This window comes from Python bivittatus, unplaced genomic scaffold (genome assembly GCF_059951505.1).
Source record: "Python bivittatus isolate LINGU-HERP-01145 unplaced genomic scaffold, Pbiv_v1 ctg000220_np1212, whole genome shotgun sequence".
Lineage (NCBI taxonomy): Eukaryota > Metazoa > Chordata > Lepidosauria > Squamata > Pythonidae > Python > Python bivittatus.
Window position 1 is genome coordinate 6,908,500 of NW_028277048.1, and position 12,186 is coordinate 6,920,685.

General features: G+C 44.7%; 1 protein-coding gene across 3 annotated transcripts in view; it reads left to right on the forward strand.

Moving 5' to 3' along the window:
- HCFC1 (host cell factor C1) overlaps positions 1–12,186 on the forward strand; it is a 26,210-nt gene continuing 14,024 nt past the window's right edge. The window contains exons 1-16 of one of the 3 annotated variants that reach the window (XM_007420511.4): positions 1–1,204; positions 4,052–4,200; positions 4,280–4,440; positions 4,689–4,897; positions 5,071–5,155; positions 5,320–5,426; positions 5,513–5,692; positions 6,861–7,277; positions 8,232–8,392; positions 8,660–8,857; positions 9,094–9,324; positions 9,623–9,727; positions 9,938–10,157; positions 10,329–10,471; positions 10,555–10,693; positions 11,031–11,251. In XM_007420511.4, the coding sequence (XP_007420573.2) occupies positions 991–1,204; positions 4,052–4,200; positions 4,280–4,440; positions 4,689–4,897; positions 5,071–5,155; positions 5,320–5,426; positions 5,513–5,692; positions 6,861–7,277; positions 8,232–8,392; positions 8,660–8,857; positions 9,094–9,324; positions 9,623–9,727; positions 9,938–10,157; positions 10,329–10,471; positions 10,555–10,693; positions 11,031–11,251 (2,940 nt within the window). In that variant the 5' untranslated portion in view covers positions 1–990. The remainder of the gene's footprint in view (positions 1,205–4,051; positions 4,201–4,279; positions 4,441–4,688; positions 4,898–5,070; positions 5,156–5,319; positions 5,427–5,512; positions 5,693–6,860; positions 7,278–8,231; positions 8,393–8,659; positions 8,858–9,093; positions 9,325–9,622; positions 9,728–9,937; positions 10,158–10,328; positions 10,472–10,554; positions 10,694–11,030; positions 11,252–12,186) is intronic. The other 2 variants (XM_007420512.4, XM_088137741.1) reach the window with 2 other exon arrangements.

A 12,186-nucleotide genomic window follows, 5' to 3' on the forward strand; every position in this document is an offset into this window, starting at 1 on the left:
CTCCTCACAGGCGCAAGATGGCGGCTCCCAGGGCGGCGTGAAGGCGCCTGGAGCCCGCAGCTTGCCCATCGGTGCCGTACAGCGGGGCTGGATCGAGCTGCCCGTTGCGCTTGGAAGCCGGAGGGAGAGCGCCCTGGCTTAGAACTCCGGGCTAGGGAGTAGGCAGGATCAGCGGGGAAGACGCGCCGGGTGGGGGGACGAGGGGGAGGCGGCTTCTCCCTCTCTGCGGCCGCCATTTTCCGTCCGGGCAACACAAGATGGCGGCTCCCAGGGCCGGGCTCTGAGCGGGGGCCGGAGGGGGGCGGCAGAGGGGCCCTGCTACGAGGGGGGAGGAGTAACTGCCCCACGCGGGGTAGTTCCCTCGCAAGGGGAATTGGTGTTGGTTTTGAAAAGGCAGGAGGCAATTGGGGTAATTTTGTATGAGCCCCCCTCTTATTGCAAGGGAGGGTGTCTGCTCCATAGAGATTTCTGTATTCCGGTCGTGGGGGGAGAGATACGGTCATCGAAACTCATTGTCGGAAAGGGAGCCGTAGGAGTTTTTCAGTAACGGGGTATGACTCTAAGCTGTGACTGCCCCACGAAATAAAAAAGGCAGCTACTTGTCCCGCCAAGAGTTTTTTTGGGGGGGGGGGTAGGATTTTTTTTTTTTTTACTTTTCCTTTTCACAACTACTCCGAATTAGTTTGTTTGCAGCAAAGGAGGTGACTGTGACCCGGTGCCCACGGTGACGGGGTGTCTTAGTAGTTAGAAGAGTTGCGGGCGTCCTGCCCCACTGGGGAGGACCGCTTTGCTCTGTCCTCTAAAAAAGTGAAGCTGGTGTTGCTTCGACGAACAGCCTTACCTCGAGAGAGGTAGAGTGCATGTGGCTTAGGGGGGTCTTTTTTGAGCCATCACTTGGAAAGCAAAACTGATAGGAAGTCCTTTCACTCTGTTGTTTTAGAGGACTGATTGCTAGAAAGGATACTTATTGAGAGTTAGGAGGTGCTTTCTATGGCCTCTCCTGTTGTCCCTAGTGGGGGCTCCCCAACAGGTGGTGGGGCCACTGCAGGGCTGCTGCAGCCCCGCTGGAAGCGAGTGATTGGGTGGTCAGGCCCTGTGCCTCGGCCCCGACATGGACACAGAGCTGTGGCAATCAAAGAGCTGATTGTGGTCTTCGGAGGGGGCAATGAGGGCATCGTGGATGAGTTGCATGTCTATAATACAGGTAAGGGGGGGGCTGAATGGGCAACAGTATTTAGGGTATTCATAGGACCAGGGAATTACCCCATTTGTGTCCAGTGGGCAAAAGATTGTCTATGATTGGTCCCAGAGTGATTTAATTCTCTGTGAACATATGATCTCCAATATCTTGTGTATAGAAAAAAAAGTGTCTGCAACTACTGCTGTATATTAGCAACTATCTATAAGACCCATTAAATTTGTTGAATGCTTTCACTCTCTCAAAGGTTCATATTGGTATATGAAAATATAAATGATAGAGGAGAGAACTGTAAAGATGAAACAATGGTAAAGTCCTGTTTCTCTTGAATTTTCTTCAGCCTTTTCAGTGTGATAACTGGCATATGCCTTGGAACAGCTCTTCTCCATTAGATGGAATCCTAGCACCTTCACACTGGATACTTTTTCCTTTTAGATGTTCGTGCTTGGCTTGCAGTGTAGGAATTAATTTACCTTTGGGAAAGGGACATAAAGCTATGTTTTTTGTGGAATGCCCATCAGACTATAGCAGAATACCTTAGGATTATTTTGTGGAAACAGAGCTCAAATCATCAGTCCCATAGCAATGTGGGAAGTGGAGGAATGAATAGCTGGCAAAAAGAGAAAGATCTCTGCCAGCTTGATTGAAAGAGAAAAATTCTAGAGAACTGTCCATGAAGCCCATGAACCAGTTTAGAACATGGCACGGGGTGCCTTGAGGACACAAAGTTCTTGTCCTTTCATATTAACCTGGTGCTTTGTGAGTAGCCATGCAACTTTGCTTGGCATGGTAATTTTCTCTCTCCTCCCAATGTTAATACAGTATTTTCCCCCATGGACTCTCAAATGCACTCATGTGATGAGATGGCGGGGCACTAGTTGAAGGAGCTTTTCCTCCCCAAAGACTTGGCGCGTAAAATTCAACTTTCGAATTCTGCAGCTTTTAACTCCTTGTTGCCTGTTTTTTTTCCCTCTTGGCTTGAATGCGTAAAACAGAACTGAGCTGACAAATAGTGCTGTGGTGTAGGGAGCAAGTGCCGGAACATTTCACCTTATAGCTATATGAGAGGGGTCAAGAGACCCTTATCTCCAGTATCAAGCTATTACTTCCTGGAGTCTCAATTCTGGTTTGAAATTGCCTAAAATAATTCAGCACCCTGGGTTTAAATTCTTCCTAATGCCTATTGGAAAAGTTACTTTCTGTCCCTGCAGATATATGCCACCCATAGTCTTTGTCTATATTTTTTATTAAAGGTTGGGGGCTTGTAAAGTTGAGGCTTTACAAACTGGAGAGGGGTGGTCGAGATAGATGGTCTCAAGATCAATGGTGCTTATCTAGACTTTTGAATAAATTCTAGGAGACTACAGTTAGTGACAATAGAGTTAGCAGTTTTTCTAGAGAAAGAGGGCTGGTTGGTAAAGACAAGACTTGGTTTACCAGTCTCATTCTGTCTGCCTTTCAGCCTCGGTAACATGGCACAGTAAGGTTAAGACATCTACTCTGCCAGTAGCTGGAATGGTAAAAGTAGCCTTGCCAGTGTAAGGTTGCAGAGGATAACTACAAATGAAGATATTAGTTTTGAGAATTAAATGGAAGAATTCAGATTTTCACACTGTTAATGATCTCATTAACCCTCATATGAAATAGAGACCTAATCATATTTTAAAACTATGGAACTTTTAAGACAGATATATGTGAGCAAAGGCATAATAAATTCAGGAACATTGTGTATTCTGAAAAAAAGAATTTTCAAACTCAACAAAAAGTTTAATAAACTCAAAGCAGAAAAATCCTCTCTAGCAAAGTATTCAGATAATTTTTAACTTTTGTTTGAAATTGGCTTTTCCTTTTCTTGCATGAATAAAGCATAGAATCTGTTTTCCCCTTAGAAGTTGCAGTCTTGAATTTAGTACTGTACTGTACAGGTTTTTTGCTTTCTGCTTTTTGCATCTTTAGTGCTTTCATGCCACTGTTATGTTGCTGCGAATGCAGCCATTGAGTCAAACAACATGAAAGTATCTTTTAGGTAACTAACTACGTACTTGCCAAAAGTTTGTGGTAGAAGTGCTAGATTGGGAGGCCTGTCAGAATCCCAGTAAATGCCAGTGAGATGTTCTAGTCAGCAATGCTGGCTAAAGGGAAGGGACTATAACTAGCTGAGTCCAAGAATAAGTATGTGGGATGAAGCAGTGTTGGGCTGGCAAGCGCATGCAGAAGGGAGTATGCCTCCCTCCCCCACTTTCAGTGTCAGCCACAGCATCTAGATATCCTATGGTGGGGAGTCTTCTTACTATGTAACCAGAGCTGGACAGAAGTGGGTGGGTCTCAGCTTCCTGATTGGCAGCTGCCTCATCTCTCATCTTGCTGATAGGTTGCTTCCTCTTGCCTGCTCATTGTAAACAGTTCTGCGGCCATGCCTCTTATTGCTATCTGCTGCATTCATCCAGAACGTTGTCCCAGAGCAGGAAGGAAGATTTCCTTTTCTCTGACACCCTTTACTATTGTGGGCTGCTTCCTTTATTTTATGCTCCCTCAACTTAGATTATAGCTATCCTGAAAGACTGTCATGTTTTTGAAGCATCCAGTGTAAAGTGAATTGTTGGTTGAGGGAGCAAAGAAGAATACTATTGAAATTATGGCAATCTCATTTTGACCATAAGAAAAATAACCTTTGCAGTGAGTGTGTAGTTCCAATCTTTTGTGGAACTTTGCTTGATAAAGCATCAGTTAAGAGAGAATGAGTGAAATCCCAACTGTCCAGCTGAGTTGCTTCAGGCATATTGTCACATGAAGCCCTATTGTATTTGAATTTAGGAAGTCCTTTCTTGATATTTTTTTGTTCTTCTTTTCCAGCTACAAACCAGTGGTTCATCCCAGCTGTGCGTGGAGACATTCCACCTGGTTGTGCCGCATATGGTTTTGTTTGTGATGGGACTCGTCTACTGGTATTTGGTGGAATGGTTGAATATGGCAAGTACAGCAATGACCTATATGAATTGCAGGTGAGTGATTGTCTATCTTAGTTCCTTCCTTTCCCTTATTTGCATTGCTTGATAATAACTTGATCCTTTGTAATTCTAGGCCAGCCGTTGGGAGTGGAAGAGACTGAAGGCCAAGATGCCCAAGAATGGGTCCACGCCATGTCCACGCCTTGGCCATAGTTTCTCATTGGTGGGCAACAAATGTTACCTCTTTGGGGGATTAGCCAATGACAGTGAAGACCCCAAGAATAACATTCCCAGGTATATTGACATTAGTTTTGACTTGGCTTGTATGGCTTCTGCAGTCCAGGTGCAAGGTAATTTTGCCAATTTAGATCAGAAGAAACTGATTTTGTGTACTGTTGTAATGGACCATATTCCCTTTTTGTTTTACTTTTTCTCCAGTTTTTCAGAAAATATCCCAAGTGGTATCAAAAACAAACAGCAAAGAAACAGGACAGCTACAGTTTCTTACCTGGCTTTCACACAGGTTCTGTTTTTCCTCATAGGTACCTGAATGACCTCTATATCTTGGAGCTGCGGCCAGGCTCTGGTGTGGGGTCCTGGGACATTCCCATCACCTATGGTGTACTGCCTCCACCACGAGAATCCCATACTGCTGTGGTGTACACAGAAAAAGACAACAAAAAATCCAAACTGGTCATATACGGTGGCATGAGTGGTTGTCGTCTTGGTGATCTTTGGACACTTGATATCGGTAAACGCAACAGGGTTGAGCGGGGACAGATTTTAAATAGGCTTTCAAGATAGAGCAGGCCCTAGGGCACAACAGTAATTTTAGTTCCATCCAGGCATTGGCCAATTTGTATGTGTGCTGTGTCTTGGAAGAGGTAGGGAAATGATGACTTCTGGTATGTTTTCTTCCTCTAGATTCTCTGACGTGGAACAAGCCCAACCTGAGTGGGGTTGCGCCACTCCCTCGTAGTCTGCATTCGGCCACAACCATTGGGAACAAGTAAGCTCTGTGCCTAACATGCTTCAGCCTGACTTTGTCACCCCAGTTTTTCTTTCTTTCTTTCTTTCTTTCTTTCTTTCTTTCTTTCTTTCTTTCTTTCTTTCTTTCATTCACTCATTCACTCATTCACTCATTCACTCATTCACTCATTCTCTCTTTGACAGGATGTATGTATTTGGTGGCTGGGTGCCCCTTGTTATGGATGATGTCAAAGTGGCTACACACGAAAAGGAATGGAAATGCACAAATACTCTGGCCTGCCTCAACTTAGGTATGTGAGGGTATAAAGGAGGTGCCTTCTTTGCTCTGCATTCTACTACCATGTCTGACCTTTTGTGCATGTATCTGTTAATGCAGACTCCATGGCTTGGGAGCCCATTCTGATGGACACACTGGAAGATAATACTCCACGGGCACGTGCAGGGCATTGTGCCGTGGCCATTAATACCCGCTTGTACATCTGGAGTGGCCGTGATGGCTACCGTAAAGCCTGGAACAACCAGGTTTGCTGCAAGGATCTCTGGTATCTTGAGACTGGTAAGAGGGCTAGGCAGAAGTACTGCAGTGGGGTTACTATCTACTTATTTATATATTACACAGGCTTCTGTGCTGTTCTGATCTGTTGAGGCTCATGATGGGCTCATTCTGTTTGTTTGGATTCTCCTTAATCAGAAATTACTTAAGATGTTGAGAGCCAGCATCCATCATGGGAACATGAGCAGTGTTAATATTTGAACAAGCTAGTTCTCTATGTGGGGAAGGTCCATAAATATGATAGAATAATGAAACCTTTCGCTTCCCCACTTACATCCTAAAGTACACATTTCAGAAAGGTCTGTACTTGTGACTTTTTTGAACATGTGGATGTAGCCTTCATAGTGGAATTTCTGATGAGAATAGAGTATACAGTGGAATGCTCTGGATGCATTTTCCGCAATCCTTTAAAAAGAATTGTGTTGCTATAAGCCAGGAGTGCAAAGCTTTGGATCTGTAGTCTCACACTGACTAAGAGTGCACTGTGCATAACACCAGTGTCACATTGATTGCTCTCCTTGCCCCACAAAGAGTAAATTAAAACAGGATCCAGCAGTAGAACTAAATGAGACCCCACTGAGATTGTATGAGTTTTATGTTTTCCACAAGTAACTTTTAAATTAAATATTTTTGGTAGTGGTTGTAGAAGATTCCATAAGTATTCCTGTCTTGATTCCATGTTTTTTTGTCCTATGGAACAGTATGGCTGCATATGTACTTTCTATCTGTGCTGGCCTGGTTTTTGTCTGCTGCCCTGATTGCTCCAGGGTCATCTTCTACAGCCATGAGTTGATAACTTCCCCAGTCTCAAGCTTCTTAGAAAGGAGAAGGAAAGGTTATCTTTCCTCTTTTTAAAAATGTTTATCCAAAGGCATTTCATGGAAGTTAAGATGCTAGGCAGTTAGAACCTCAAATGGTACTTTACCACCCTATCAAAAGAAGTTTAAAGAAAGATGCCTGGGGAGGGGAGAGCATTTTGCTGGTACTGTAGTATGTGACACTACCCTCAGAAAAAAAAACACTTTTCAATCAGTTTCCTTTCAAGTGTATGTTTAAAATGGTATGGAAAACTTATTGTCTCAGGAATGTGAGAGTCTGTGCTCTTGTGACAGGTAACAGTGGGGCAATCTTCCTAATACCATCTACCCTTCTTGTTCTCTCCCACCCACAGAGAAACCTCCACCCCCTTCACGGGTTCAGCTGGTCCGTGCCAACACCAATTCCTTGGAAGTGAGCTGGGGTTCCGTCCCAACTGCGGACACGTACTTGCTCCAACTGCAGAAATACGACATCCCAGCTGCCTCCTCGCCGGCTGCTAATCCTGTGCCCTCAGTGCCTGTCAATCCCCCCAAGAGCCCTGCTCCTGCTGCTGCTGCCCCGGTCCCTGCCGTGCAGCCTCTGGCACAAATGGGTATCACCCTGCTGCCGCAGACCACAGCTGTCGCGGCGGCCACGGCTGCCACTGCTGCTGCTTCTGCTCCTGCCCCACCAACCACAACAACCATCCAGGTGCTTCCTACCGTGCCTAGCAGCCCAATGCCAGGGCCGCCTCCAGCAGCTGCTGCTGCTGCCACTCCTCGTCCACAAAGTAAGGGAGAAGGTTTTTTATTTTTCCAGTCAGAATTTTCTTCTTTTAAAAGCTAGCTTTTTCAAGGATTTTGTACAGTCCTTGAAACGTGAGCTTTCTTCTTAGTAGGAGCTCCGCTTAGTAAGAGCACCACTTTCAGTTTTCCAAAAGGGGGAAAAGGACATCTCTTACATGGTGTCTTTTCCTTAATGAGAATCTTCTGAAGAATTATCTTAAGAGAATTGACTTGCTTAGCAGGGAACAAGGGAAATAGAGTGAAATTGAACTCCACTGAACACAGTGTGCATTCAGATTCATATTTTGAAAGGTATTTTCACAATGCTTTATTTTTCTACGCATGTGTTACAAAGTTCAATTCCAGGCAGCTGAGTGCTTTTCACATTTTTCCCTAAGAAGAAAGAGATGGGCTATCCTGGTGATGCATTGTATAATGTGCAAAATGTTTCAAAGGGGGAAGATTTTAAGGTTGAAATGGGATGTTCCAACTATTCCAGAAGTGTTTTGTGCTTGTGGTGATACTATTCAAACAGCTGTTCAGAATTCAAAACATTTTGCTTACCGCTAATGTTATATACTGCCAAAGACATGGGTCAATAAAAAAATGTACAGTTTCAAGATTTTGCAGACAGCAAAACTGTCTGCATTTTGCTAGGATGGCCAGCTTTGCATTTTGGGAACCATGTAATTGCAATATGTAGGAATTTGTATTAGGGCTGCACATGCATCAAAAATAATTCAGAAGTGTTGCTTTAGACATGTGCCATTTTTGAGGCTTCTCTGTCAACTCATAATGTGACTCTTAAAGCACCTGCAACTATAGAAGGCTGGAAAAAAGACGGACTACTTGAATGTTTAACAAACGCTCTGCTTACATGAAGCACTTCTGAAACATTTCAGTACACACAGCCCTTATGTGTATCTAGTCTAAAGTTTCTCCTTATTCTCTCTTTGCAGCTGTCCCAGCTGTGCTAAAGGTCACTGGCCCACAGGCTACTACAGGAGCACCCCTGGTGACAGTGCGTTCAGCAGGACAAGCTGGGAAAGGCCCAGTGACAGTGACTTCTCTGCCAGCTGGGGTACGCATGGTGGTACCCACACAGAGCACTCAAGGGACGGTGAGTGAAGGCAGGATTGGTGGGGACCTGGGCGGGAACAAGGAATTTATCACATCTCGCCTTGTCTGTTTGTGTCATCTACATATTGCCATAGTTATCTGCATAGATTTATTTATTTATTTATTAAATTTCTCGCCCGCCCATCTCCCCCCAATGGGGGAACTCTGGGCGACTCACACCGAACATTAAAAACATAAATATATATAAATACATAAAACATCAGATTCCTGGTGGTATTAACTTACTGACTTTTTTTTTTAACTTCAGGTGATCGGTAGCAGCTCCCAAATGAGTGGCATGGCAGCTCTGGCAGCTGCTGCTGCAGCCACTCAGAAAATTCCACCGTCCTCGGCCCCCACTATGCTAAGCGTGCCTGCTGGCACTACCATAGTTAAGACTGTCGCAGTTTCCCCGGGCACCACCACATTACCCACCACAGTTAAAGTAGCCTCTTCTCCAGTCATGGTGAGTATCTAGGGTATATTCCCATAGAATGAGTGGTTTAGCAGTTTTGCTGGAATCAGTGCATGACAAAAGGCATAGGCAAACACTCTGGAACCAAGATTTCAATTTGTTAGACTACTTTCTATCTGTAATAAAAAGGTGTGGGAACTAATATTGCAAAAAAAAAAAAAAAAAAGACTTATAAGATGCTCTTGCTTTTTTTTTTTTTTTTTTTAACATTCACCTTGTTTAACAAGCAGGTGAGCAACCCAGCCACCCGCATGCTGAAGACAGCAGCTGCCCAGGTGGGCACCTCAGTCTCTTCATCCACCACTAATACACCTACCCGGCCCATCATCACCGTGCACAAATCAGGCACTGTCACTGTAGCACAGCAGGCCCAGGTGATGACGACTGTGGTGGGTGGGGTGACGAAGACCATCACATTGGTGAAAAGCCCTATCTCCGTGCCTGGAGGCAGTGCATTGGTAAGTATAATTGCCTTTGAATAGGGGTTTAAGAGAGGATGCTGGAAATGTAGTTTTTTTTCTGTCCACTAGATCCCTTGCTCTTGACATGAGTGAGCATTTTTACAGGATTCTGTTTTCAGTGAGCCCTGAGCTTGCTGTGGCTGGATTTAACAGGCTCCTTATAAATGATTGCTGGATATTTTACTGGTCAAATAACTCCTGAACGAGTTCAGAGGAAGGGGATTGTGTCTCTTCATGTTAGAAGATGTAAAGAAAGTTGATACAGGCTTTCTCTCTTTCTTTTGGGGGGGAGCAGATTTCCAACTTGGGAAAAGTGATGTCTGTTGTGCAGACCAAACCAGTCCAGACATCAGCTGTGACAGGTCAAGCATCAACTGGTCCTGTGACTCAGATAATCCAGGTAAGAACATACAACAGAGGAGTGATGGCCAAATGTAATTCCATTCCTAGGGTACTTGTCAGAGTGTGTGCCGTTCTGATCCAAACTCCCTACATGCCTCTTCTAGACCTGCCCTTTTTTTCTCTAGCATACATTCTGTTTGTGGAATGCAAGAATATTGAGACTTCCTGCATGATGCTGATTCTTGGTGTTCTCTTTTTTTCTTTTAAGACCAAAGGGCCTCTGCCTGCTGGCACTATTCTAAAGCTAGTGACTTCAGCAGATGGCAAGCCCACCACAATCATCACCAGCTCCCAGGCAGGTGGCACAGGTACTAAGCCCACCATCCTGGGCATCAGCAGTGTGTCTCCCAACACAACAAAGCCTGGTACCACCACTATTATCAAGACCATCCCCATGTCAGCTATTATTACACAATCAGGTGCCACAGGTAAGAAATGGAATTTGATTTACTGTGGCAGGTATCCTCCTCCTGCTCCAGCCTGTGGACCATTGGGCTGCCAGTGAGATCACAGCGTGGATGCAGAGGCTCTTCAGGGTGTGTGTGTGTGTGTGTGTGTGTGTGTGTGTGTGTGTATATAGTTCTGCTTTTTATTTTCAGGGGTTACTAGTAGTCCTGGGATTAAGTCTCCCATCACCATCATCACCACAAAAGTGATGACCTCTGGCACTGGTACACCCGCCAAGATCATCACAGCAGTACCCAAGCTAGCCACAGGTCATGGACAGCAAAGTGTAACACAGGTGAGCTAGCTGACAGGCTGGGAGATGCTAGAAGCCCCCTTCTGACTTCAGCAGGTTAATATGGAAAATGTGTGTTTTCATAGGTAGTGCTCAAGGGGGCACCAGGACAACCTGGCACAATCTTGCGAACTGTCCCTATGGGTGGAGTACGGCTCGTTACCCCTGTCACTGTATCTGCAGTCAAGCCCACTGTCACCACTTTGGTAGTGAAAGGAACAACAGGTAAATGCATTGACCTGGAGGCAGGATTAATGGGTTAAGTGCTTATGTGAGTGCCTTTGCTTTCCACAGAGCAGCAGTGGCTAGAGGGTGGTTGGCTGTTGGATAGGCCTTTGGGCCTGTGCACATCTTCACAACTCACAGGGTCCCCTGTGTGCCACAAAACTGGCTGCTAACCATGTCTGTTTACCAATCTACAGATATATGGCCTAGAAACATGGCCAGGCACTTCAGAGCCCATGTTTCTATGCTTTAAGGCTACTGGAATTAATGCACTTGGCAGGATACCTTTTACAGAGTTCTTTCCATCAACATTTTTTCTTTCTTTCTATCTTTTAAGGGGTTACAACATTAGGCACTGTAACAGGCACAGTCTCAACAAGCCTAGCTGGAACTGGGGGACACAATACTAATGCTTCCTTGGCTACGCCTATTACCACCTTGGGCACCATCGCCACACTTTCCAGCCAGGTCATCAACCCTGCTGCCATCACTGTTTCAGCAGCACAGACAACCTTGACAGCAGCAGGAGGGCTCACCACTCCCACCATCACTATGCAGGTATGGTTTGGGTGTAGCTGAAAATTGCAGGCAGTATTTCCCAACAAAATTGATGCACATTACATTCAAGACAAAGTATTTATTTGCATAGCCCATGATAAACTTGCAGCAGTATAGCCATGAGATATAGTGGTAATTGTTGATATAGGTGGTTTCAGAGGAGGACTATTTCAGTTTTATAAAATATTGATGTCTTATTGGTTATTAGCTGTGACTTTTCATTGAATCTTCTATGTTTAGCAGTGGTGTAATTTTATCTGGCAGTAGTTGGGAAAAGGTGATGTATTTAGAAGCTTCCTAGAGGAATAGAGCTGCTAGCTACTAGAAACAATATACGAAAACCAGATTATTAATGTCTGCAAATGACTGGAGTTTGTGTGAAGGAAATGTACTGTAAAAAGGATGTTGATGGAGGAGACCTCATGCATGTTACCTGAGCACTTGGATTTTCCCTCTCTGAGGCTTGTTGCTGGCTTTGAACTGTTTCTGGGACTTGATGATCTTGATAATTCTGTGGGCTGTTTGGAAAGGATAGTTAGCTAGCATCCTCCAGATGCCTTGGACTTCAGATACCATCATCCTAGCAAACATGGCCAATGGCCAGTGGAATTGCAGTCCAAAATATCTACAGAGCCAGGCTGCCTATCCTTGTCTTGCAATGCAAGGTAGCAGTTCTGTTGCAATTCATAGGCGTCATGAGAATTGTGGTTGTGAAAAAAACCTAGTCATTACCCTAGACATCAGCATGTATTGATTTGAAACAGGCAGTGTGCATGTCATGAGCAGCTTCATTGCTAATGTTTGAAGCAATGGAAGGTGAGAGCTTTCGTCCTGGGATCAGACAACTTTCTGTGTCCAATTTTTATTTATCATGGGTCATAGTCTTTTCTTTACAAGATCTTTGTCATCTAAGATATGTGTCTCCAATTACTTTG